This window comes from Montipora foliosa, chromosome 3 (genome assembly GCF_036669935.1).
Source record: "Montipora foliosa isolate CH-2021 chromosome 3, ASM3666993v2, whole genome shotgun sequence".
Lineage (NCBI taxonomy): Eukaryota > Metazoa > Cnidaria > Anthozoa > Scleractinia > Acroporidae > Montipora > Montipora foliosa.
The window spans coordinates 53,116,393-53,143,892 of record NC_090871.1 but is presented as its reverse complement, the minus strand read 5'-3'; the positions used below and the strand labels follow the sequence as shown (position 1 = coordinate 53,143,892).

General features: G+C 38.9%; 1 protein-coding gene across 6 annotated transcripts in view; it reads right to left on the bottom strand.

Moving 5' to 3' along the window:
- Positions 1-27,500, bottom strand: part of LOC137997659 (uncharacterized) — a 35,731-nt gene that overhangs the window by 7,020 nt on the left and 1,211 nt on the right. Inside the window, exons 1-12 of one of the 6 annotated variants that reach the window (XR_011122548.1) lie at positions 23,649-23,733; positions 23,185-23,257; positions 22,547-22,646; positions 17,417-17,503; positions 14,824-16,185; positions 10,987-11,375; positions 7,982-8,769; positions 7,096-7,345; positions 5,624-6,433; positions 4,583-4,622; positions 2,955-3,168; positions 1,852-1,985 (exon numbers count right to left, since the gene is read on the bottom strand). Coding sequence is in view for 5 of the 6 variants with exons in the window: in XM_068843767.1 (XP_068699868.1) it covers positions 1,812-1,985; positions 4,583-4,622; positions 5,624-6,433; positions 7,096-7,345; positions 7,982-8,769; positions 10,987-11,375; positions 14,824-16,185; positions 17,417-17,474 (3,871 nt within the window). In the remaining variant the exon portion in view is untranslated. Of the gene's footprint in view, positions 1-1,811; positions 1,986-2,954; positions 3,169-4,582; positions 4,623-5,623; positions 6,434-7,095; positions 7,346-7,981; positions 8,770-10,986; positions 11,376-14,823; positions 16,186-17,416; positions 17,504-22,546; positions 22,647-23,184; positions 23,258-23,648; positions 24,301-27,500 lie in introns of those variants that run through there. The other 5 variants (XM_068843767.1, XM_068843764.1, XM_068843766.1 and 2 more) reach the window with 5 other exon arrangements.

Here is a 27,500-nt window from a genome sequence, read left to right as displayed (position 1 = left end):
GTGTTGTACGAGGTACTTGCCAAAATATTCCGGTATTTTCTACAATGTCAACACGAGCAGGATGAGTGATTCTATAAGAACCTCCTTCCGGTGTGATTTGCGAGGATTTCACGTTTACCAAGATATCTGGAAACCGGTAATCGGAGAAACCTTGCATTGCATCCATGAAAGAAACAATATTCATGATCGTTATGCGATAGCAGCAACCAAGCGACTTCCAGGACGGTTAGCTGATTCAGTTGTGGGTCATTTACCAAGAGAGATTTCGAGATGCACTCGTTTTCTCATTTCACGAGGCGGGAACGTCAAAGTGACGGTAATAGATTCCAAGCATCGACGATCACCACTCGTACAGGGTGGCCTTGAAATCCCTGTCACTGTTTGCATCGAACTCGACTCAACCTCCAAAAATATGTTAGTGTTGGAACGCTACAAGAAACTTGTGAGTGAGAACTACAAGGAGCCAATTAATGGCAATTTTGACGACTGTACGAAAGACATCCTAAGGGACTTGTACGAATCTAGCGATTCAGATGAGGATGACACCAGTAGCGTAGATTAACTTCTCCATGCAATACATTTAACGATTTCACAAATTCAAAAATGGAATTTACGAGTAGAAACCAGTTAATATTTTGCGTTTTGTTGATAAATATCCTGTAAATTTTGTTGCCATTACGAATAAATCATTTTTTTCTACAGTTTGAATTTTTTGTATGGGTATTAAATTTCGCGTGTTTAAATTTCGCAAGAATTTTTTTTCGCGGGTCTTTAATTTCGCGATTTTTTTACAATCGCGAAAAACGCGAAATTAAAGACCCGCGAAATTAAGTACCAATAAGGTATTTGCTTTGGATAAGGAGATTTGTATTAGTAACGAAAAATATTTGAGTTTAGGTTCACTTTAAATCTCTCAACTTACTTGACATTAATCATCAAATTACAGGTTCTCTCTTTTGTTTATCAATGGTCACACAAGACTATTACCTCCATCTTTTAATGAATATTCTACTTTCGCCTCTTCTGTTCACTCCTACTCCACTCGCTAGTCTTGTGATGGCCATCTTTATGTCACTTCTGTTAACACTACACATTATGGTTTACGTTCCTCAAACTTCACTGGCTCTCGTCTTTGGAATTCTTTGCCCTCATCTGTTACTAAGTCAAATTCTCTTTCACTATTTCGTAACACCCTCAAGAACTCTCTGCTTCATTCTTTTTCTCCTTAATTACTAGCCTAGCGTAGGAAGAAATATTTTTTATCCTAAAGAAAGAAATTTTCTCAGTCTGTGTTCACCTTGTATGTATTTTCGTTTTCTCTTTTTCTTTTTTGTTGGGTCATTAGCCTCTGCTACTTGGATGATCCCAACTCACTCATTATCTAGATATTTGTAACAAATTTCCTTTATTCATAGTTTTTGTTGTTTGTAAATCTCAACTTTTTATTCTGTACTTTTTTGTTGTTTGAGTTGAGTTAAATAAATTATCTGACCTTATCTGATCTGAAATCTGCATGATCTGATCTGGGAAGGCATGAAGGCAACTAAGGGACAACAAGACCCCCAGGAACAATGGACCTTTTTGCAGATACGGCGGCCATTTTGATTTCTATTGTGTCGAAAGACATGATGGGGTGCTCAGGGGGCATCCCATAATAGCTATTTGAAAGAATAGAAATCTAAATGACCGCCGTATCTGCCAAAATGTCTATTGGGCTATTTAACTAAAACAATGGCTCTGGTCACTACGCAAGTACATTTTAAATTTTGATAAATTGATTTTGGCGTCCTCTCCTAAACGCCTATACTCACGGAAGCATCTTTCAGAGAGTTCAGTGTTGTCATGTTGAATTTGATCCAATACATGCTCTGGGACACGGAGACGTCGGCCAACCCACTTCCATTGACCACCAAGGTTTTCGGCAATGTTAGAAAGATCATCGGTTGAAGGAGTACCAGACTTACAAGGAAAACGTAGGTCCAAATCTGAGGGGTAAAAGCAATGACAGTAGGTTCAATGGCGAGGGTTAGCTCATCGGCAAGAACATTTGTCTACGTCAGTGCGATTCTTAGAGTCAGCGTCATCTATGGTTTGAGTTTGTTCCTTCTCTACTCCAATCCGAGAGGTTTGCCCCGGATATTTCGGCATTAAAAAACAATATTTGCTCTGATTTCATTGACTCATGTAGCAGCTCTCGTAACGAATAATGTGATTGGTTCGATACCCAAGCCAAAAAAAAAAAAAAAAGATTAAACAATTGAAACAATAACTTAGAATTAAAAACAATAGAGGCTGCTTTCAATACCAAAAAATACCAGGTTTCAAAAGCTGCTACATAACTGATTTCATTCACAGTCACCCCGACTGGTAGAACCGAGCAAGCAACATCTTAAAAATGTTTGGGTTGTAGCCAGGCATTGATGAAAATTACTTAAGAAGAGTTGACACTGGCTTTGAAAAGCAAAAAAAAAAAAAAAAAAAAAACTACTACTACTTTACTACTACAGTAACCTTCTTCAGCTAAAAATGTAAATGTAATTGTAGAATCTTGGCACGCTATTCATACAGTTCCTGCCTAAATTTCATGGCATTTCACTGCTAAAGCTTTCATTAACACATTTATTGTACATATTTTAATTTATTTTTACCTTTACATTTATGACCATTTGTACCAGACTAGGACCTAGTTACATTAAATTTTACATTTTTAGCTGAAGGTTACAGTAGCAACCGAAACGTCCTTTCCAAAGCCATTGTCAACTCTTCTTCAATAAGTTTTTTAAGCAACATCTTCATCCATTGCTATCAGAGGGCCTAACATAGGGTTGGCGGGACGCGGGATGCAGGATAAGCCTTTTTTTCTCTGGCGAGATGCGGGATGAAAGTAGCTTTGTTGGCGGGATGCGGGATAAATAGATTGAATTACTAGTTGGCAAATTTAAAAAACGTTTCACCTGATAACAATCGAATGACGTCAACTTAATCATGTATGCAGTCTCTATGTTGTCAACACTGCTGGAGTTGAAATACTTTCTTTGTCCGATTTAAAGGCCACATGTGTCATAATCGCTCCTGTGCGAAGCTCCACATATTAGTACCGTTACTCCACATTAAGGGGAAATCTTAATCTCTGATCCTGAAAATCACCCATTGTTGAAATGGCAACGGCTTAAAGGAAAAAAACGAAACACTTGATGGTGATCGAGTTGCCGGGAACTGTGACGAGATTGCGTCAAAATACAGATTTTTTTCAACCCACTGGTATATGCACAGAGTTCAAACGAACAACCTATTGGTCCGCAGTACATTACTACACGAGTCGAGGATCATGGTATCCGCTACCTGAACGGACGCTTGGCCTAGCCTGTTCCACATTCCCCCATTGAAACAACCTCCTGTACACAAGGCTTCTCACAAAAAACTTGCAATCATGCGAGTTTGGGCTAAAACGTATGGCGCCTATGTACGACAGAGAGGCGTAAGGCATAAAGGAACAATGGCTCGGGCTGGTTCACTGCCGGACTATCTGCACCAGAAAGAGGTCACCGGGAGTGACAAGATCATTCCCACTTCAAATACTGTCACGGCAGACTCGGTCACAACCGCTGAGTGACATCTCGGTTTGGCCGCCCAGTGAGGTGTAATAAAGGTTTGATTTTTTGACTCGGTCCGCCCAGAAATTCATTTTGTCGTCTTTAAATTAAGGCAACTAGGGTGAAAAAACCCTACTTCTTGGCGAATTTTCAGTCATTCCTGGGTGTGCCTATGCAGTGTCCACCCTGGTTGAACGTTTGATACTTTATTACAATTCAAAAGAGACCGCATCTTGAAGACATGTAGTATGTTTCAATGTTACTGTGTTTTTGCTTCCTCGACATGACGTTGGAAAAATTTATTCACCTTAGTACATGATTGGAATATCTTAGGAAAGGATGGCAGTGAAAAAAAATGTTGAATATTCTTAAGTACAGATGTTTCAAAATATGCCCCATATTTCAGCAGTCTTTCTGCAGACCCACTGCTTCCCTTTCATTTAAGTGTACCGAAGGTTCTTCGCTGCGATTCATGTGCTGTTTTCCGATCCAAACGAAGTTACCCAAAAGTGGCTAAATTTGCCAGACTTAACCCAGCAGGCGGGAAGCGGGATTAGAAAGTCCTATTTTAAACCCTCCTATCATGCATGCAAACAGGCAAACTTTATTTCAGTTCGCATTTCAGAATATAGCCTAGAGGCTAATATCTCCGAGCAAATGACAGACAACACAACAACTGCAACTTTAAGTGCAGCTGAGAAGATGAACCAGAGATTACCAGGATCAAATTCAACTGGTGGCCAGAGCGGGTCTTGAATCCGGGATCTCCGGATTTCAAGACAAGCGCCATAATCACAAGGCGCGCTGCCTCCTCAATTTATGCCTTTCATCGTACAACATTCACAAATTCGACAAATCGATAAAGTGTTTAGGGTCACTTGGCACTGATTTTGAAATGCAAGTTACCCCACCTCAACGAACAGAGGAACGTTTCCGCTACCTTACAATGCAATGGGCAATGACCAAAAATGGACTTAGGCTTGGCGTACCTACTGCCTCCGAAGACATGTCCATTTTCCGCTCCTCGTTCTGCAATTAAAAAGAAATCTCTATCTTTCAGGATACGCCAATGACATCAGATTTGTTGCGGGTAAACTAATAAATCCTTTCATTCTATCCTTGATAAGGAAGCTAAATATTATTAGTATCACCGATACAGTGGACTAATGCAAATCCTGCATTTTAATTGGCTACACTACTAGAGGACTATAAGTAATAGTCCTCGAGTAGCGAAAAGCGTGACGCTTTCTTTCGATTTATTCCCAAATAAATATTTCTTCAACTTGCATTTGCTAACTTTATTATTGCCTTTTCTGTCCGACTATTTGGGTGATACTAAAACAATTAGACCATTCGCCTTCAAGGGCCACGGGTCACTTGGCCATTCGGCTTCGGTAGCCTCGCAGCTCTTACAAGGTCTCACCTGATTGGAGACCACCCTAACCCTTAACAAAAGAACAAATAACAGCAACAATGGACCCTAGGCCTAAAACCTAATCCTTTTGTTTTAGGCCTAGGGTCCATTGTTTCTGTTATTTGTTCTTTTGTTAAGGGTTAGGGTGGTCTCCAATCAGGTGAGACCTTGTAAGAGCTGCGAGGTGACCCTTCGGCTTCGCCTCATGGGCTATTGACCCGTAGCCCTTGCGGGCTACGGGTCTCATTGTTAAATAACAGATATCGTGTCACCGATATTAAAAGTATTGTAAAAACAATGCACATGTTATGCGCAGAAAATGATCATTCATCGTTATTTGTCCTCAAATCTCGTTTGAAGTCTGTTTCCACGCAAAAGAAAATAACCGAATTTTAATAAAAACAGAATGTGGAACAGATTTAAATTCGAACAACTTAATCGGCTACGAAAGTTGTTACATTCATACTGCTGACAACTCTGCACATATTTTTTAACGATTGATTGATTGATTGATTGGTTGGTTGATTAAAAAAACGGGTCCCAGTCATGCCCAATTATATTGATCACGTCAACATTTTAAAATTACACTTCAGTGAATTTGAGAGACTGCATTTACCTGAGAATATTGAAGTTCAAACCACTTCTCCACTCCTGGAGCTGTAACCATTTCATCCGAAAAATTCTCCACGCAACTGGCCACCTCTCCACAAGGTAGTACCTTGAGAAGATGAGGGGAATCGTCTTGGCCAAATCTCCGAGACCCATGTTGGGAAAACATGCGACCACTTTGCAGGCAATGCGTACATGCCACACTTAACTCATATCGAAGACTACCTGGCCAAGGAAGATCTTGTGAGAGGCCATCTAAAGTTCTCTCGATGAAAGTGCGAACTTTGATGGCCATTTTATTTGAAGCATTGCTCGATGGCGGTTCCAGTGGAGACTGACACCTCTTTAAAACAACCTTGATGAAACGTTTTCTGCAAATCAGGGCGAGTATAATCTGCTTTCCAAGTAAAAACCTGGCTCCATTATTAAATAGTTTAGGAGTTTCCTTGAACCCATTTTCGGAGCACCAACTGATACATCTTGACACAAACTGTGGAAAGAGCCCATGAGGTACAAAACCATCCAGAAAATGCACAAAGAGTGGACATGGGTCGCGTTCGGACGGCTTGATCTCGCACAGCTCCGATGGTGATGACGTTAACTGTGTTGGTACGAAGTAGATTGGCTCTTCTTTGTTTTCTAAAGTCGGCATCCCTGAGGAAAATTTGGCGATTAATCCATACAGCTCCATCATTTCAAGGATATCCTGTTTTAGGTGGCCTTTCTTAACAAAATCGGAAAAAACATGATCGACAAGAGGTGTCCTTAGAATGCCTTTAGCTTGGAGTTCTTCCCAACAATTTACGTACAAAGGATCCTAAAAGTATGACGGAAAAGGCAATTACCACGAGGATGGGCCATAAAAAGACAAAGAAGATGCACACGTTTGCGTCTCAGTGGCAAAGAGGAAGGAGTACAACATAACAAGCAAAATATCATGCTTGCTTCTATACAGTATTCATATTAAACGCTCGCGTCTACGGAAACTAAGATCATGATTTTCCACAGGTCCAGAGGATCTTCTTCTCATCCAGGAACACAACATACGTGGCCAAACAATTGACAATCAAGTAAACAGAACAATGCAAATGCTACATGAAACCTAAGCTTTAACGGGCAAGACAACTTTGAGAAGCCAGACGGTTCTTTGGCAATGCCAGAAGACTGGTCGAAATCCTGTATTCTTCGACAACCACTGGAAAAGTATAGAAAGACAAAGTGCAACTTGGATATTTTTTTCTGTATTTTCTTAACAACTCGTAGACTGACTTCAATTTCAATTGCCAGCCAGTCAGTAACTCGACAGGCCTTACCCTCGTATATCGTGGTCTGTTGGCGTTTTGCTCGCTCAACACGAGAGTTGTCGGGCCTTAAAGGAAAACGGAGACTGCAAGCGCACTGACAAAAATAAACTTACGTAGATTGCTTTGCTTCCGTTGGGCATAGATTAGTAATGCCTAAATAACAAAATTCACTTACAGCCTCTTCATAAGGCGGAACAGTGATTAATTTCTTGAATAAGTCGATCAACCACTGGGCCTGTAACACCACAGTCCGCCCATGCTTCACAATTACACCAAGGTCATGATAGAAATTAAGCATGGCTGTTGTTTCGTCTTCGTCATCGATACGGCAAACTTGTTTAATGGCAGGAAGAAGCTGAGCAAGGTCCATGTGGTACATCGACTTGGCAACAAGAGCTTCCACAACTTTTTCAAATAGGAACCACCTGCGAATAACAATGAGACGCAAGAATGATGAAGGGAACTTCAATTACTGAAAGATGTGTTTCGTTATGGCACTCACAATAATGGTCTGCTTTGTCTCTAATAGTCCTAGTGATTGTCAGATAAGGGAACGAAAAGACAAGAGGCCTACGGAAGGCGAAGGCCCCTCCGTTTTCTTCAGCTTCTAGTGTCACTTACGGCAGGGGTGGCGACTATTCCAATCCCGTCGCACGCACAACTTGTCCCCACTAATACTGGTACTCATTCTACCCATCACGAATGGATGGAAAGCTGAGTCAACTTTGGAGCGCACGAGTTGGGATTCGAACCCGGAGCACTGAGATGCAATGCGGGAGCCATATCCCCTACACTACGCGCTGGCCATAACTAAAGGTTAACTGACGTCCTATTTCCTTGATCTAGCTCTATTAAGCTTAAGCCATCAATTCTGAACACGAGAAGTAGTGGTCGCAAAGTAAAACAAAAAACTGCCCACATCGTTAAAAGTCTGACCGGAAATTACACTAAACCTTAAAACTGTCTCTGCGAATGATAGAAACTCAAACACTTTCAAAATCTGAAGAAAAAATATTCCGAGATTAGCAAAATCAAAGAAAAAAGATCGACACCATACTGACCTAAGCGGCACCTCTTCACCCATGTATGGCTCATTGTTTAACACTTCCATGATTTTCTGCCGCAACTTTTGGACGCCTTCGTCGTTCTCAGCCTTGTTGTTAACAGCAAAATATGTCGTTATGACATGCTTCGCGTACTCTTTGCCTAAAATTCTACCTTTGATGCGCTTTTCCGCGGTCTTCACGTCTTCGAAAGGCTGATCGGCATGAGTTCCTACGATAATCACTGGAGGTCGGAGATACCGCAACTTCTTATTTTCATTCTCGAGGTTTTTGTGAGCATCAACAGCAACGGATCGAATACCGTGCACGGAAACCAGCCATGACAATAAATTATCTAAATTGCTTTCATTGTTAAAATTATCCAACAAAATCTCAGTAATTCCCTGTCTGCAACGGTGCTCTGCTTCCGCCAACAAGCTTTTATTGAGATTATACACCAAGACGTAAACTGCTCGCTGAGACAGAAACACGGAATGTGCAGCATAATAAAGATGTTGACCGGCAAAATCCCACAGAGTTAAGATCACTTCTTTTCTTTTGACGTCATCTTCCAGTCGGAGATCTTGCAAGTAACGCACAACTAGGTCAGTGACATTACTTGGCATGGTCGTAGTATCGATATTTAACTCTAATTCGTTGCTTTTCTCTACTGGCCCTTCATCCTTGGATTTTCCCACCTCCACTGCAATCTCGCTCTTTTGGTCCATATAAGACCATGATTCAGCCTCATTTGACGGCAGCTCCAGGTTTTCTTGGTCCTCAACCTTCTCTCCACGGCTGCTCTTCTGGAAAGAAAAGTGGTGATTTAGATGTTTCATTGTGAAAGAGGTCGGTGGTCAGATAAATCAACTGAGACTGTCCTCATCTTAAAAACTAGTTCCTCTTGCAGTAAGAAAAGTCATTAAGATCGTTCATTTTTAAGGCAGTATTTCACGTATGCAGCTATTGAGACCTACAGTATCCATACTATCTTTCTGTTTCCTCTTCCTTTGTGTATGTAATGTACCACGCCTCAAGAACATGTGCAGTAAGGAAACAAAGTGTACTAATAATTATTGCTCAATCTGTGAACTGCGGTATATCGCGTTCAATTGCAGTCAAATCTGAGAAAATTCCACATGATCCAGCAACAAACGATACCAATCTATGAAGCTGCATTCGATTAATGGTGCCACATGGCCCTCCAAAATTGGCTAAAATGAAAAGAATTTAAGGTGGCTCAAACCAGTTTCAACACTTGAAACGTTCTTGCCAGAAGGATTGACACTACAACACTTTATCACTTAACAGCAATGTTATGGTACCATATCAAACACTTATTATTGCTGAAAAAGATTCGGTCATTTTTGTGACGTAAACAGTTACCGTGGTAATAGGAAGGCCCGGCAAAAACACCCCATATTTTGGCTTTAGCTGCCCACATCTCAAAAACGAACTCGGTGACCCCCATATTTTGTTTCTGAAATGTAATCAGCATGCAAGAATGAAACTTTCTGCAAAGTTTAAAAAAATTCTGTGGAGCGGATTCAGAGCCACCTTGAATAATTGAAAATAGAAAATTTAATGAAGCCAAAATATAAGGTGTTTTTGCAAGGCTTTTCTGTTGCCGTGGTAACTTGTTACGTCACAAAAACGACTGCATCTTGTTCACCAATAATTGATGCATGGTACCATAACATTGTCGCTACGTGATAAAGTGTTGTAGTGTCAATCCTTCTAATAACAAAGTCTCTTGAAAGTGTTAAAACTGGTTTGAGCCACCTTAACTGTCTTTTCTAATGCCGGTGTGGTGGCAATGACATTGGTAGGTACTTGGTGTATTTTTTTTTCTATTGTTTAAAGTGCCACTACGACGAAAATTTTTGGTTTTCTTTTCGAATTTTTTCAACGTCAATTAAGTCAGTATGTTAAAAATAATACAATGCATTTAAATTTGGAACGATAGAAGTGAGATCAGTCGGGAAATAGCCAGCCAAAAACCGCTAAAAATCTGTCCGCCATTACTCGGACGGCATTGAAGAAGCGTGCGATTATTTTGTAAGCGGTCTTCACGCAAGACTTGGCTCGTGACGTCATACGCGCATCGCTTCGTGGGCGTTTGACAAAGCGAACAAGTTGATCAAGGAGTAATGTATATAATATCAGCAAAAAGCAACTCGGCGATCCCTCACATCTCATAGACGGCATGGGAAATTAGCCGCGTTTATTTTGAGCGTTGCACATATGACGTCAGACCCCAGACGATCCAGCTAGACCCAACCCTTTTCCTCACTCACGGTCATTTGTCGTTCGAGTAATAACGGACAGCGAAAACCGAAAAACTACGTTACAATAATCATACTTTCCGTGGGAATTTTGAGATAAAAATTGGCGTGATACCTATTTGGTACGTCTATTTTCAAAATCCAAAAAAAAAAGGGACAAGCAAAATTTTCATCGTAGTGGCGCTTTAAAGTTTTTTTAAACAAGGTAAAACCTTCAGTAATTATACAATAACCCTAACCTTAAAAACAATGCAGTGCACTTGGTCAAAGACATGAGAAGTAACTACAGATGTGTTAAATTTGTAAACTTTTCCATGAGCTCCTTTGGTGTTTTCTCCAACGAATGCTCCACATGTACATCTTAGAAATGATGAATGATATTGGCATTGACAAAGAGCAACAGCACTTAATAATCAAAAAATGATAAATCTAGCCATTAGAGCGACATTTTTTTATCTTCTGTCGTAGAAATAAGATTTGGGATAGCCCAGACTTAATAAAACTTTAATTTTTTTTTTTTTTTATTCATTTGTATATAAATACAATATACAAGAATATCACTCAATTTCGAGTATAGCCAGTTGTAATCTGCCTATACGTAGAGAGACTCACAACTGTATTCAAAGTAAAAAAAAGTTTCCATTATTTCTTTTTAAAACCATAACCAGTACACAATCTTGTGTGGAATAAACTGACGTAAGGTCTCACTTGATTAGGTAATTACATGTATATCGATACCTGGACCTGGTCCAATTGTGACACTGCAGCAGTCTGATTTTTCTTGGCTGCTTCAGTTTGGGCCAAATCTTTAGCAATTTGTCTTGCTATTTCTTCCCCAAACTCGGAATCCTCGAGCTTCTTTCGTTCACTTGGAGTCCAGTTAATGACTTGATCCATTTCAATTTCACATGTCGATGGATCAACTTCAACTCCAACAGTACTCTCTTGCCAAGGGTCAAAAGGCAAACCGAGCAGAGATTTCTTCAGGCTTGTTTTGCCTGCACGGTCCTGTCCAAGAAGCATGATACGCCCACGATAAACTTTGACCTTCCCAGTTTGCATGGCCTTCTGAAAAGCATACACAGCCTTTGAGCCCCGGGCTAGAATTTCCAGTGGAACAGAAGACTCTGCAAACGAACAAAAAACTGAAAAAATGTGTATACATCGATGATGACTTGGGCATACTCGAAAAGAGATCCAAACATTTTTCAAAGGATTAAAGCCTACAGTATAATAACTGCCATGGTCTACTAATGAACTACACTGAACTCGTGAGAGCTAAGCCATCAAACTAGGTCTAGATGACCTGAGCTAACATTGGTCCGGCATTTCACAAGAACGTAGGTGTCAAAGGGTGTGTACATGACCCTAAACAAAAATATGAGCAAAGAAACAGCGACAAAATTCCATTATTTAGATTAAAAGGGCTTTATGCACAAACTAGTAAGAGTTAAAGTTAAAATATATTTGTTAACTTATACCTAAGAACTAACAACAATATTACAACCTTCAATCATAGAATTCCTAATATTCTGACAAAATCTATAAAGAGGAGTGATTCACTTAACATTAGTGGGTACTGAATTCCAGAGGTTGGCAATGGTGTAACAGAGAAAACACGTGTTATTTTGAGAAGTTTGATCCAAGTTTACAAACATATTACAATTCAGTGATAGATGTGCACACTAGGGAGCTTAAGCACAAGAGTTTTTTATGCCACAAAAAGCAACCAAAAGTGTGCATACTTTCCCTTTTAACTTATCTCGACACTATCATATTTGTGTTAACTGAGGCTGGGCGTCAAGTGACAAATGACACTCACAAAATAAGAAAATAGGAAAATAGGAAAGACAGTGGCCAAAAAATAGGAAAAAAATAGGAATTCTCATTCCCAAATAGGAACTCTATCCTCTTAACAAAGCCAACAGCAGCTCTGTTCCACAATTCCATGCTTTATTTAATATCTAACAGGCAAGATGGCATGCGTCCTTCATAGAAACAAGTGTTTAAACTTGTTACTAAGGAAAACTTGTCCCTCACCTGCCAAATCACATCACATACATTACTTTAATAAGATGTCTTTAATTTAAGTCCACAGTTGTTAATTGTTGCATGGCATCTGACAGGATGCGGCGATGCGGATCCGCATAATTCACTGAAATCCGCATCTTACGCATAATTCCGATATTTTCCGCAAAAAACAGAAGAAACACCTGATATTAGTGATAAAGCAACTCCTTAACATCCTCAAAAACATAAAAGCCAAAGAAATTGACTGTTTTGAAACACTTATTTTCCTGAACATTGAAGAAAACACACCATTTCGTTCGCAAGATGAAAGTTCGTAAGAAAGATCGTAAGCAGTTTCCGCGCATTTTTTCGCCAATGAGCCTGGACACTAGTTTTTGTTCCTACAATGCTTCCCATTGGACGAGAATCAGTTACACTTCAGCAAATGACGTGACTGATAAGAAACTAAGGGCGCGTTCGATTGACCGTATTCCGGAATAGGAATACATGGAATAGAAGTTAGAAATCCTTCGCTTTTACGGAGATTCACATTAAAATCATCAAACACCTTCTAAAATGCTATTTTAAACATATCTTTATTATCCTCGTTGCTTCAAAAGCGCCAGACATACCGTTTTAAATCATCACTCCACGTATTCTTATTCCGGAATAGGGTCAATCGAACGCACCCTAAGTCAATGATCGAGGGAATGGATCGCGCTCCAAAGGTATTACAATTTTGCGCCATTATCTCCAAATTGAAACAAAATTCATGACGAGAAACAAAATAATTTTTTATCGCTTTATTTATTTTACCAAAAGTTGCGGCAAAATCCCAACTGCTAACCCTTTTATTTCAACGGTGAAAGCTGGTCGCAAATTGGTGACTCCTCCATGTATTTTAATCACAAAGGGCAAAAATTCAGTCACAAATGCGATTGTATTGGTTGCAATTTCGATTACGGATTTACTGTAAGCATGTAAATACATTGGACGGGCCTAATTATTAGTTTTATAACTTGCTTAAATTTCCGCATAATCCGGTGTAATTTCCGCATAATCAACGCATGTTTCCGCATAATATGGCCAAAAATTTCCGCGTAATCTTTAATTTTTTTCCGCATCCTATCAGAAGCCATGTTGTTGGAAACTGAGAAAGATACATGTAAGCAGCAAGAATACTTTTTCTGTTAATAACATATCAAAGTTCACAGTTACCAAATGTCTTACATACAATAAAAGCCAAGCTTACTATTTTTTTGGCACTTTTAGCAGACTGGGTAATCTTAGCTTTGCCCTTATTTTTTTGGGCAGTGCTTGTCGTTGACGACTAGGCTAAAATTGTTGAGGCTGTTTTTCAGTTAACAATTCCTCTTTTCACCTATCTCCTATATTCTCTAAGTATTTCATTACATCATCTCGCTTGCTCTGAGCAGAGTCAAGCATCCTTGTGCCTACAGTAGTAACACTTTGTTGACAGTTGTTGCCAAAAACATGAGCTTGTTTGTCATGGTTACCACTCAACAGCAGTCACAAAACGTGTACAGCTGAAAAATACAGTATTTGATTTTCTTGGAATAAAATATTACAATAAAGAAAAAGATACAAATGTCTTTAAAGAGATGGCATATTAATAAATAAAAACAACTATTGTTCAAAAACAAAGAGGAAAACACTGACAAAGTGTGGGCATGAATTTCAGAAGGTCATCATTCACACAGGCTATAAATCCTCCACATTTTTGTGACAGAAAGCTTTCTTTTTTTCGAAGAATTTACCAATTTTATTGGGAATTTTATCTCAAATATTTCAAAATATTCCCCTGCACTAAGAAAGACCCTAAAAATAGGAAAAAATAGGAACTTCTTGAAAAAAATAGGAGAAAATAGGAAGCAGTCAAAAAATAGGAAAAAAAGAGGAACTTGATGCCCTGCTGGGGTCTCAGTTGGAAAGCCACTCTTTATCTCTTGTGATCGAGCGTGCCTGATGCTTACGTGGACATCTTGAAAAGGTCAAAAGGATGTGAGAGGTGTTTACTGTACAGTAAGTGACTAGCAATGGCAGTAGCCGATCCATACCATTAATGGGGTTGCCGTCCAAATACAAAGTAGTAATGGAGGGTCAGGGAAAGTGAATTACCACCCTCGCCACCCGTGGAGTTCTCAGACAAATCCAAAGTAACTAGGCAGGTGTTTACTGCAAGCACCTGAGAAAGGGAAGTAGCCCCCTTATCACTCATGGGGTTGTCAGACAACTACATGTACAAAATGGCTAGGGAGGTGTTTACTGCGAGGACCTCGAAAAGAGAAGTAACCCCTTATCATCAATGGAGTTGCAGGACAAATCCAAAGAAATAAGGGAGATGTTTGCTGTAAAGGCCTGTGAAAGCGTAGAAAAGCAGCCAGGCAAAGCATTTTAAAATAAAATTGACAAATCAATTTCAGTTAACTCAAGATTCCTTCCAAAGCTACGATGTATCAGCTAGTTTAGTATAAAGGTTTTCCAAGAAACGCTGACATTCCTGTATCAAGTCAAAAGTTAAGAACAACTTCGAGTTCTGCTTACCTGAAGAACTGCAGTCGTCTGGGTCTCCAAGTATGAAAGCAAGCTTAACTTCAGTACATGTATCTTTGGATTCCAAGGCTATGATTTCATTCATGAAGATGAAAACTTGTCTTAGTTGACCAAGGAATCTCTTGTCGGTCAGAACTGATTTCTTGTCTATGACTCCATCAAGGATGGAAAATGCAAGATATAGACCGGAAAAGAATTCTTGAAAAGTCTTGTGAAAGAAGCTATAACGGAACCAAGGCCTTCTCTTGCTACCGCCAGCCTGGATCGAGAGAAAGCCAAATTTAATGATCGGACTTTCCTTGAAATTCCCTTCGACATCTTCGATATGGAGCTTTCCTTTGTAAAGAGATTCCAGCGCCATTCTCCCTAGGGTCATCAGATCCTTCTTGTAATTTGAAAGAACAAAGTCTTGACAAACACTTGATAAGTGGTTCTTCCTTTCGTATTGTCTCAAAACGAAGATAACAATCTCTACGAACAGCAATGCCCTCTTTTTTGGGAGAACACCCCGAAAACCTTCAAAAACCACACAGAGAAGAAGTGTATTTAAAGGGCTTTTCGTAAGTTCTTCTAAATTCAATTCAATTTGCTGATCATCGTCATCCGGATGCCACAGTACATTTATCAGCTTCTCTGCCATGTGTCTTGCGTGTCTAAAATACTTCCTTATAAAACACTCCGCATCACTTCTTGTAAATCCAACAATCTCCAACAGTGTGTCCGAGTAAGGCCTTACTTTACTTCCTGCTTCGTGACGAGAAGTAAGAACAATGTGACAACCAGGGAGCAGCTTTCTTTGAATAAGACTAAAGTACACAGCCAATTTTTGAGGGTCTGCCTCATCTAACCCATCGAGCACTAACAGGACTTTAGAAGGGTTTTCTCGCACGAACTGGAAAAACGTTTCTTTTAACTCTGGGTCAATTTCTACCGGCAGAATTTGATCCTCAATAGCTTCCCAGATGCTATAAGATTCAATTTCACAACATCTGAGGAGCAGGAGCACCTCTACTCTTGGGAAAGACTTGTCCCATTCGCAATCTTGTTTAGTTGCCCAATCATACGCCAGCTTTTGGCAGTAGGTCGTCTTTCCCATGCTGGGGTCACCCTCAATCAGGACAATCCGTGGATGTTGGCAATCTTCGTGTGATGTAAAAACACCTGTCACGTTGGTGATTTCTTTCATAGGCCTTCCGCGTGTCTTTTCTTTTGCGACTATCCTAAGTCTGGTGAAAATGTTCTCTACTTGGAAGCTGAACCCTTTACACCAAGGAAATGAGAAAACCACCCCTGCACGCTTTTGGTAAAGTTGTCTTATCCATTGTATGATATGACTTTGCCGTGAAGAACTAGCTGCAAAACATATAAACACCAAGAACAGGGGTCAGACTTGTATTCGCACCTTTTCAGTTTCAAAGCAAAAACCATCCTTTGCATCTGGTGGACTATCCTTAGCTAGGGTTAATGATTTCCTGGCTAATCCGTCTTCAGATTACGATTCATAGGTCACATGGATAAAATGTGCAACAGAAATTTCATGAAGAAATTGCAAGAAAGCACTGAGGCAAATATTATGTATCTGCTGAAAAGCTAGTGACTCAGCGTTTTAAATGATAATCTGTTTGTGTGTTAAATTTAATCTTGTGAGTAAATTTAGAGGTTTCACTGGTTTGCAAGCCCTCGTGGCTTATTTTGCTATGTATCACCACCACAAGGCTCATTCCCGGTACACAAGCAAGCAGAGTTTCTAAATGTTTTTGTTGTCCTATCCACATAAGCAAAATGTTTGCTTTGATAAAAAAATTGTCACAAAATTAATTCTGCATGGATGAGTTTTAAGCTTGCATATTACAGTTCTTAGTGGTAATAACTAAAATGAACACGAACACAATAGAAATAATAATATATTCCAATTGAAATGGTATGACGATTAAAATAAAATAACAAATCCATTTTAAAACCACCTTGGACAGAGCAAAAAAGCTGATTTGTAAAAATTGCTCATTTTTGTTCCACACTTTTTAGTGCAATGTTTTGGATATTTGATTTTTACAATTGCATGAATTTTCTTTGCCCTTTGATTTCCAACAAGGTCAAATTGCCTTTTTGTCTGATGAGAATCCTGGGAAGAAGATGGAAACTTTTTGCTTGCAACTAGGAGCTGACTTTGTTCATTGCCAAAAACATCTGTCAAAATCACATGTGAACAAACCGCACATGACTAAAAGGTGGCATTCGCATACACAGTGCAGACAATACAAGATTATTTAAATCATAATCAGTTTTGGCTCAGTAACTCTGAGCAGCAGTGATCCATTTGATGGGTCCTTTTGGGGATTCCTCTAGACAGTAGGCACCTACACTAGAGACTGTTTGCCACTCACATACAAAGAACATCTCCTAGGTTTCACTGTTATGCAAGACTCTATGAAATGGATGTCCTTCATTGGCAAAATCTTAAGGGTGCACCAGTAGTATCTGAAGAAACCCCTGCCAGAAAACCTCAATTCAAAGAGCTTAGACTCAGTCAGATAAAATTAATTTAGGTTCAGATTGACACTTGCTTCAGTTTAGACCACTTTACCTGTTTGTTGCTTAGACTCTTTCTCTTCTTCTCTTGCTTTTCTTTTGGAAAGGGCCATGATGGGTTAAAGACATAAACTGTAAGCATCTAAAAGAAAAAAAATCCGGAAACACCTGAATGGCAGATTTCAGAAATTAACAATTATTATAATGGAAAATGCCAGATGATGAAAGTAATAAGAAGTGAAGAAAAAAGGAATAATCATGCTATGAAGTATATGGGATTCTTTTAGAAATTTCCTGCCTAACTACCCTTTACGTGTAAATAGAGTTGAACATTAAGCCAACTTCATTATTAAACCACTTGGAATTTTTACTTTCAAGATTCAAGGTTGTCACAAACATCAACAAAAATTGACAAATTTTGGTCGAAGCTAGTTTAATTACCCTTTAAAAAAATACTTGTACTTTTTGTAGGTATTGTTCAATACCCATACAGTCATTAGGCTTTTAAGAGTACAGTTGTATTAGGTTTTTAAGGAAATTTTTTATTTTTCACAAGGAAATCGTTGCATGGAGACTCATATTTAAGCCTTTTCAATCACAAAAAAAAAAATTCCACTCTGTTTGTCGCCACAAAAGACATATTGGTGAAAACAGTATTGAACTGGTCTAGACAAACTTTTGTTGCTTTACTAAACACACAATCATGGTAGAATGTCTTACTTGTAAATGGCAATTAAACCCCTATGCTTTCATCAGTAAAAGTTACAACTCTTTGCAATTCTCAAGGGGAAGGTAAATCCACTTCAAGTTCATTTTCTTTCAACACAATCTTGTAAATACTGTACCCACATCCAATCTCACACTGACCATTTTTTCCCTTTTTAACTCTGTGGATAATCCTGTCATTAAGGTGTTCTTTTGTAAACACACCATATTATCTTCTTTTATCATTATTATATACTATTTTATATTGTTTATAACAACAAAATCATACATGATTTGGTACATAACTGCAATAACTCTTTAATTTACTTCAGAAAAACCTGGAAATCAAATTCCTGGGCTAAGAATCGAAAATTAATATTATAAGCAGTGTGAGATTTGGAAAAGGACAAAACATGGACCCCCCTTTTGGACCAGGTCCATGGACCACTTCTATGGACCCAGTCCATGGAACCCTATTTTTGGGGGGCTAAAAAGTATCCCAAAGTATGTTAATGAGCTTTTTAACCTTAGAATATGTTATGCCTTTCCAGTCAATATTCAAAGAGCTTTGTGTAGGTAATCACGTGATTCCGAATGCAATGTGGAATGAATAACCACTTGTAAATTTTTTTCAAGGACGACCAAGATAGCACGAGCCTGTAGAGCGAGTGCAATTTGTAGTCTTTGCAGGGGCAGATCTAGGGGGGTCAGGGTGCAGGGGATGCAGTAAGGATATCTTTCCTAGTTTTCCTGATTTTACAGCACTTTCCAAAAGATACATATGAATTGGTAATTCCATGCACTAACAAAATCTTAAGTTGCCTAGAGGCAAACCCGTGGAGTGATGTAGAAAAGGATAGCCTAAGTTTCTCAAAAATACACTAAAGGCCTTGGCACTCCTCATAAATTATCATGAGGTTTATCAGTGGGTCAGATCGGAGTTACAGTAATGCTTTTTGATGCAATCCAAGTTCATTTTTAGCAACTTGGTTGTTTGGGCCACAGATCAATGGCCCACACTTGTAATACAGTCTTAGAATTACTATCGACTTAACAGTAATTCCCCGAACTAATAGAGAGGAGTTCAGTGCAATACTCGCATCAGATTACTGGGAAATGGATATTGTGTGATATGCCTTTTGCCAACAAAGACCGTGTTGTGTCAGGTTTGTGGCAAGTTGTTTTAAAGGAGATTTCCTATAAATACATGTATAATTATGCTCAATTGCTGTTAATTGTTTGCTGCTTTTGATGTGTATAATTTTGCAGATATCAATATTACACAAATTATTATTTTGTCGATTCCTGTATACCATACTGTAAAAGTGTTACCTGAAGGCTTCATTGCAATAATAAACTGTATTGTTGCATTCAAAACTTAAAAGTTCTCGATGTTGTAAAATCCAATTGTTTTGTTGTACTGAGCAAGGCAGTATCAAGGCAGAAAATAAATTTCACGCTGTTTACATTTTTAATTTGTCACTGAAGTTGGTAGTCTTTTAGGGCAAACTACGCTACCCAGCCGATAAGTCATCATAACATAAACATTAAAATGATAGTGATTACTAGTGTCACAATAAGTACATGTAGTGCTACTTTCAAATTGATAGTGTTTTCACTATGTCAACAACGAATTTCAGGTTAGATGGATACTAGGAACATCTGTCTTCACATGTACGCTGTATTTGCCACCAAAGTGGCCTCATCTCAAGAAAGTTTCTTATCATTGTTGTATGTTGAACTGATTGAAATCTAAGTCAATGCACCTCAAACATTGAGTTCTATCACATTCACCATCATCATTCAAAGGGTGAAAAGGGACACCCAAAATTTGCAGTTGTTCTGTGAGGTGACCTGGTAGTCGTCATCTAACAGGGGTTGAAGCCGGTCACCAGTGGTATATCGCCGTCTGTTTGTCAGAAATTTGTCTCTCACCGCCACCTACTCTGCCTTGATTTTCACTCAAACCCTTGTAAGAGATAAGAGTGACCGCCACTTACATTGATTAGCCCAGTCATCTACTTCAAACGTTATTGAAACCCCTACCTAATGGAAAAGGTGCATCTGGATCAAGTCCGTACAACAGAATTTCATTTGGATTAATAATACTCTCAATGCGAGAGTATCCAGAGTACATGTACATGTTCTTCAAAATACCAGAAGTGAACATTTGTAGTGGGGAGAACTGATGTTCCCCAGAAACAAGGTGATTGTTCCACTGACCAGTAAAGTGCTGCAATGCCCCATTTATCCTTGGCATGTAAACACAGTGCAACGCAAACAAGTGCTCTTTGTTTAATGGGTCACAAAGGCCGATGTCTTCCCTTCCATTAAGGATGGCAAAACAAAAACGAACACTAGCGTGAATATCTCAGTGCGAACTCACTCGACTCGGCAGTTGTGGACAGAACTTCCAGTCATGATACTTCTGCAGTCCAGTCCTCGATTTTCTAACAAGTACTGTGCCACTCCAACATTTTCCAATCCAAGATCACTTACAACTTACTCTCGAGGGTAAGCCAAATTTTCGCACTCCTTTGATGAACAGTTCCAACACTGTGTCCTCTCGAATATTACCCGTTAACTAATGTGGTATATACAATGACCCTTGAATACCCATCGACACAGCAATGCACAACAAACCTCTAACTGGTTAGCTTGTGATTTCCATCTATGTGCTATGGTGTTTGGTGTTGGTACTGAGTACTTCCTACGGTAAACTGCTCTGAGGGCTCCAAGCAATCTTTGTTTTCCAATCTTTACAGCATCTTCAAGCTGAAGAAGACAAAATCTTACTGCATACTGCCCCAGCAGGCTCCTCCCCTAGGACCAAACCCTTGTCCATAGAAAATGGCACCAATTCCACGTATCAACAGAAGGGCTACAGCATCTGTCACAACTCACTTTAATAACCACTTAAAATGAATCATAATTATCACCTGTTTGGTGGATCTGTACAAGGTATTTTGATGTGCCCCATTAAATACCTACCCATACATGAAATCATGGAAAGGTGCAACTACCTGTGTGTACACTTCAATTACATACTGGATGCCTGAGAGGGGTACCTCTTTTCGGGTCTAAGCCTCTAACTTTTGTTAATCAATGGAGAGCTCCCTCTGGTAAATTTATACGATACAGGAATTTGGGGGTCCATAAAGTATGTTGACCATGGGTATGACATCAAAGAGGTTTTTCAATAACACCAGCCAACACTGGATCCGCAATATAACTGAAACTCCTATAAACAAGGAAGCTATTGTAGTTTATAGGTATAAGCTCTGTAGAGTGTTACACACCTGACAATGCTGTCCCATTCTCGGTGTCATCATTCAAGTTTAATTCCCATCTTCTTCGACGTAAAGTACTTTTTACAGAATTTTACCTAGCAAATTGGCAATTTTTACCCAGGAGAAGTGTGCAGTTTGTGTAAGAATTCAATCTCCTCTCTTTTGACAACGATGACTGGTCTTCCACCTCCTGTAAGTTTGGTTGTAGGTCAAGGATGAATTTGACGCCCTTGTTTCAAGGGAGCTAATAAAGGTCTTTCCTCATTCTGTTTTGTTGTTACACGAAAAACGAAGCATACTTTTGTCAGAACAGCTTCTATTATTATCTTCAAATCCTGAAGGACAGAGTCGTCACTATGCACCACACTGCATAGTAGCAACTGTAAAGTTAAAATTGCATCTTCCAGGTGCAAATTAGCTTCCTCGAAGTAATCAACAGCCATCTCTTGTGTGCTCATATTCTGGATACCAATTAACAGCATACAAAGAGGTTGTAGAGGCCTCTATCGTGGGCATCTCTTAAGTTTCATCTGCCATTTTGTCTTGAATTTGGCAGTCACATGAATCATGGGTAATGCGGTCATGTGCATACTTACATGTACATGTAATTAGAATGGAAATTAAAAAAATCATAGTTCGAAGGGAAAAAAAGGGTACAAATATGTGTATAAAAATATCCATACAGAATGCATATATAATAAAGAGAACAAAAAAAATATTGTGCTTTTATTACTTACTGTACATTCAAATTAATGGCATGGGGCGTAAAATAATTATATTAAAGCAAAATTTAAAAAAAGAACATGTAAAGGAAATAAAATTACTGCACAGAAATGGAATAGATGCATGACACAATAAAGCCGTTTGAATATTGACTGGAAAGGAGTACCGTATTAGAAAAGACAATTTCGGCTAATTTGCTTCACTTATCTTGGACACCATTAACCCACTCACACCTCAAACGCCCTAGGATGTCCCACATTGACCAGTAAAATCGTCTGGCGTTAGATATGAACTTGAAACAAAATGTTAGGTGCTCCAGGGAAGGATAGAATGGGGCCATTTGGATTTCTCTTAACCCATAACTGGTGGCACAAAATTGTGATATAAAACAATAATGAAGAGATTTGATGATGGTTTTTAAAGAAACATGCGAGAGAGGTTTAGGTAATACTGATGAACTCACTTACATGTAGGTAAATTCTCAGCTGTAGAAAGTACATGTAACCTTCAATTGGTGGCAATGCTGCCTTCTTCTCAATCCTTTTCTTTTAACTGCCAAAAATAACCCTGAAAAACAAACACGTCTAACTCATGACAAGAAAATCATTTATTTAAAGTGTCTACCTTGAGTGGGTTGCAGGTCTCCTATGTTTAATTTGTACTGTCTCTTCAGCTTTGAAACCAGCCCAGCCATGTCACTACTGTAACAGTACATCTTTATCCGAATAATAGAGTATTTTGTTGCAATATTAACAACATGGGTGACAAATTACTCCTCAATTTTAGTGCAAAATTTCAGCATTCATATATAATTACAATGTTGCCATGGCAACTTTTCTAACAGTGCCAAAATGGCGTCCATGTTTGAAAAAACCCGCCTCTTATGAACATAATTTGTAACCCCTGATATAAGGGAATAATTTCATTTGCGTTTTGTCCAAAATCAAATCACATCCCGGCCTTTACTCGTCAGCATTTGATTACCCATACTAATTTTCTCAATTTGGGAGAACAGTTGGTTGAAACAATGGTGAAGGTAGCCCGATTCTCAGACAGTCCAGGTTGCTCGTGTCACGCACTCTACTCCCTTCCCCGTCTGATTTACTTGGTAGGAAAGCTTGTTCCTTACGTCATGTCTAATTTCCACCAATGACAAGGAATGGTACACTTTCACAAACCTGAGGAATTTAAGGAATGTGCCTCAGTGAAAAAAACATGTCGGAAGATGCCAGAGATCTTGATGTAGATGTTGACTGTGCTTTGGAGAAAATTTGCTGCGTATTTGGGGTCTCTAAGCTTCTCCCTCAACATTAAAAGGTGATAAAGGCTTTTATCTCCAGGAATGATTTCTTGGTAAACTTGCCAGTCGCTCATATTCCAGATTGCTTTGGAGGTTCACGCTGAACTTTCCAAATTCAACAACACTTTTGCTGCGAAGCCAGTAATTATTATTTCGCCATTTAATGAGAAAAATTTACTACGGGAGTTAGGAATCAAAAACTGGCTCTGTTGGTGAGGACAATCTTGCAATCAAGAATGAACATAACATAACAATGAAAGAACTATTACCTTCTGGCCGGCTCAGTAAATGTGAGTATTTTCCCAGACTTCTTACTTGACTCTTCACAAAGACTCACGTTGCCTCCAGACTAAAAAAACTGTTGAAGTTTTGGTTTTCAAACAGATCAAGAACTAAAAGATTACCTGTACTTGTTGCAATGAGTACATGTACATGTGACATTTATGTCAAGAACACATTTATATACCCTTGTTATTTTTGTATTTCTATTAAGCTTCTTATTATTGTTGTCAGGTATGTATCATTACTGTTATTCTTGTTGCATTCACTTTTTGAAAGAAATCAATATGTTTAAAGTTTTATACTCTAAGGCCGATGCCACTTAATCCTTTAAAGCTAAGGAAATTCAAATTGACAAAGGAAAGGAACTTTAAGTGTCTAGTTGTTCTAGCCCTGGAGCACTCTCTGGGGAGACTGCAAACTGAAACTAACAATTAGCACAAATCAAGTCAAATGTTGGTTTTTGAGGAGAAGGGAAACCAGATTACCTGGAGAAAACCTCTCAGTGCAGAGTAGAGAACCAACAAACTCAACCCACATAATTATGACGCCAGATCTGGGAATCGAACCCGGGCCACATTGGTGAGAAGCGAGTGTTCTCACCACTGGGCCATCCCTGCACCCCTACAGAATTACAGTACTGTTTCAATAGGTGATGCCATGCAAAGAGAAAAAGCAAGGTTGCTGCCTAACGGTTCTGAACAAGTAGCCCGAACGGGCGCCTTAGTTGATTAATCCTCACTCACATGTAAATATGATCCCAGCTGGAATTAATTAATTCTGGGCTCTTGAAAAAATGACTTGGGCTACTAACTTTTAAGGTTGGAAGCCCGATGGGCTCCCGGACAATTTTCTTAGGCAGCAGCCTTGAAAAGCCTTTGAAACTAAATTCAAGAAGATCAATGTGAAGAAGGCTCAAGGGGCAGACAATTTTAGAGAGACAAAGGTGGTTGCTGAAGACTTTAGTCCCTGTATTAAAGTAAAGTAAAGCAACCATACATTGTATTTAACGTCGATAACTCGTAACAGTAATTCAACTGACAAACCTGAGGTCAACGGTGCGCTCATTTTACTCCCCCCCTCTCCATCAGTGCTCCATTTTACGGGTATTTAAAGCTACTTAGCTACACGGAAAGGAAAGAAGTCGAAACAAGGATGCGAGACCCGGGAATCTAACTCAGGACCTCTTGCACCAAGGACGTGCACTAACCGACAGTGCCATCCTTGCTCCTGTATTGCTAATTTGAGTAGGCACTTTTATGAGGCAGGTCTCTATCGCTCTCAATGGAAGATTGGAAAAGTTAAAGTTGATTGCTCAAATTACAGGCCACTAACTCTTCTTCTATTCCCAGCAAAATAATGCAGTCAGTTACATGTATATGCGATAATATAGATTCTCACTTGGAAAAAGTACATAAATCAGTGGGGTTATAAGAAGGATTATCTACTGAGTCTCTTTTCTTGTTATATTTGACTGAAACTTGACAATGGGAAAGTCATAGGGGTTACTCAGTAGATCATGAAGTTTTGAGGTACGAACTTCAAGCCTGCGGTTTTTATGGGAATTTATTGCTGTTGCTAAAAAGTTACCTTCAAGTGAAAAAGGTCAACAATTTGTTGAAGTTTACAAATGCGGCAAAATCTAAATTCAGTTTCGTGTCCTACAGCTGTATCACATATGTCCAGGTTTGACCCTAATTAGATGCACACCCAATTTTGACATCCAACAAGAAGTGTCCCTTCAAATCCTATGGAGTCCCACCGGGATCTCTTTTAGGGCCACAACTGTTTTCGATTTATGTTAATGATTTCACTGACAACGTTTCTACAGGTGAACTCTAGCTTTGTGCAGATGACCCCACCCCTTTTGTGATTGGTGATACAACTGACAATGTTATTCAACTACTGAATGTCATTCTCGCTGATATTTGTCTATGATGTGAAAAAATAGACTCACTATACACACAAAGAAATGTGAGGCTAGATCATCTCTAGAAAGGAATTTTTTGGTCCTTTACAACAAGTACATGTATGCTGTGGAAATCTAGTCATTAATCTTTCTAAAGTAGTGAAATCGCTGGGATTACTAATAGCCAATAAACTTTCTTGGGACCATCATATTCAAAAATTATCCAAATCATTCTCGTCTCAACTAGCTATGTTGAGGAAGATAAAATTCTTGCCAACAAAACGATTAATTGGAAACCATCTATTACAAAAGGTTTCTGCCCAGTATCACATAGTGTCTGTCAGTTTAGGAGAACTGCTCTCTTACTCTATTTGATGACATTGAGAAATTTCATATCAAGGCAGCAAGAATTATCCATAATATTCCTAACAACAAATATATGGATCATTAAATTCTCACAAAAAAATTGTCAAGTACTTGTGAAGAATTTAAATTTCGTGGCTGGTATGACGCGGCGTTTCGTCTCGGCCAAGAGACTCATCAGATACTTTTCGAATTCCAGCAAACTTGTTGAGCATCCCGCTCAAAGTCCTGTTCGCGAAGTCAAGATGTTAGCAGTCTGGCCTTCTATCGCAGAAGGATTCCCAACCGCAAAGTTCACGAGTTATATGCAATAATATAGCATTTATGTATAAACAGCCCTTGGGTGTGGAAATGTTCAAAGTAATGAAGAGCAATTTCACTCACAGACTCTTGCAAAATTTTGAAAAGTAAATTCTCGTAAAAGGAAATTGGTATTTAGAATAAGAAGGGCAAAGACGGAATTTGGAAGGCAATCCTTGCTATTTAGAGGACCCATTCTTTGGAATAGTCTCAATAACGAAACAAGGGATATAGATAATGTAAATAAAGTTCAGTTAGCCTTGAAAAAATGTTATCTTGATCAGGTAAGTTTTATAAAAGGAATGTTTGTTAATTTAAAAAATGACCAGCCTTGTAATTATTGTTGTTTTATATATATTTGTATTGTATACCCTATTTTTAAAATAGCTACGTAATTTTAGTAGTTTTAATAATTATTATTAGTCTTGTAGTCATAGTTTTTAATAGCAATTTGAATTTGTGTAGCTTTAACGGTACTACATGTAGTTTTAAGGTCCACATCAGCATATGGCTGCCATTCTTCATTGACCTTTTCCTAAGTATGTATCCTCTATTCTGATTCACTGATAAAGGCGATCAAGCAGATACACATGTACATGTATTATTTAATTAGATGTGATCAACATTCCAAAATACTGTAACAATAAAAAGAAACCTGAGACACATAAACATACCAGTGGCTAATACAGTAAGCTTTGTCTACTCGTATACAACGATTCCTATCAAATTTTTCTTGTAAACTTCGGAGGACAGCATATTTCTTCACCTTCCATTTTGCAGTTGGTATTCCAGCGATGTGAACGTAACCCTACACTCTCCATTCTCGATCGCAAGATTGTCCTTGCCAACGGAGCCAGTCTTGATTCCTAACGCTTGCAGGGAATTTTTCTAGTCTTTTATTACGCTCACTAATGGCGAAATAATAACTACTAGCTTCGCAACTAATGATTGTGTTATTGCATTTGGAGAGTTCAGCGTGAACTACTGGAGCAATCTGGAATATCAGCAACTTGCCAAACCCCGTTGGCAAGTTTAGCAAGACATCTTTCCTGGATGTAAAAGCCTTTATCGCCTTTTCCTGTTCATGGAAAGACCCTGAATATGCGGAAAGCTTCATCAACATCTACATCAAGATCTCTGGCATCTCCCGACATGTTGTTTTCACCTGGGCCCGGTTGTTCGAAAGCCGATTAACTTAATCCAGGATTAGCGTAAACTTTTGTTTCATGTTTTCAACTTTTTGGTGAAAGTTCCTTTTGCTTATTTTTGT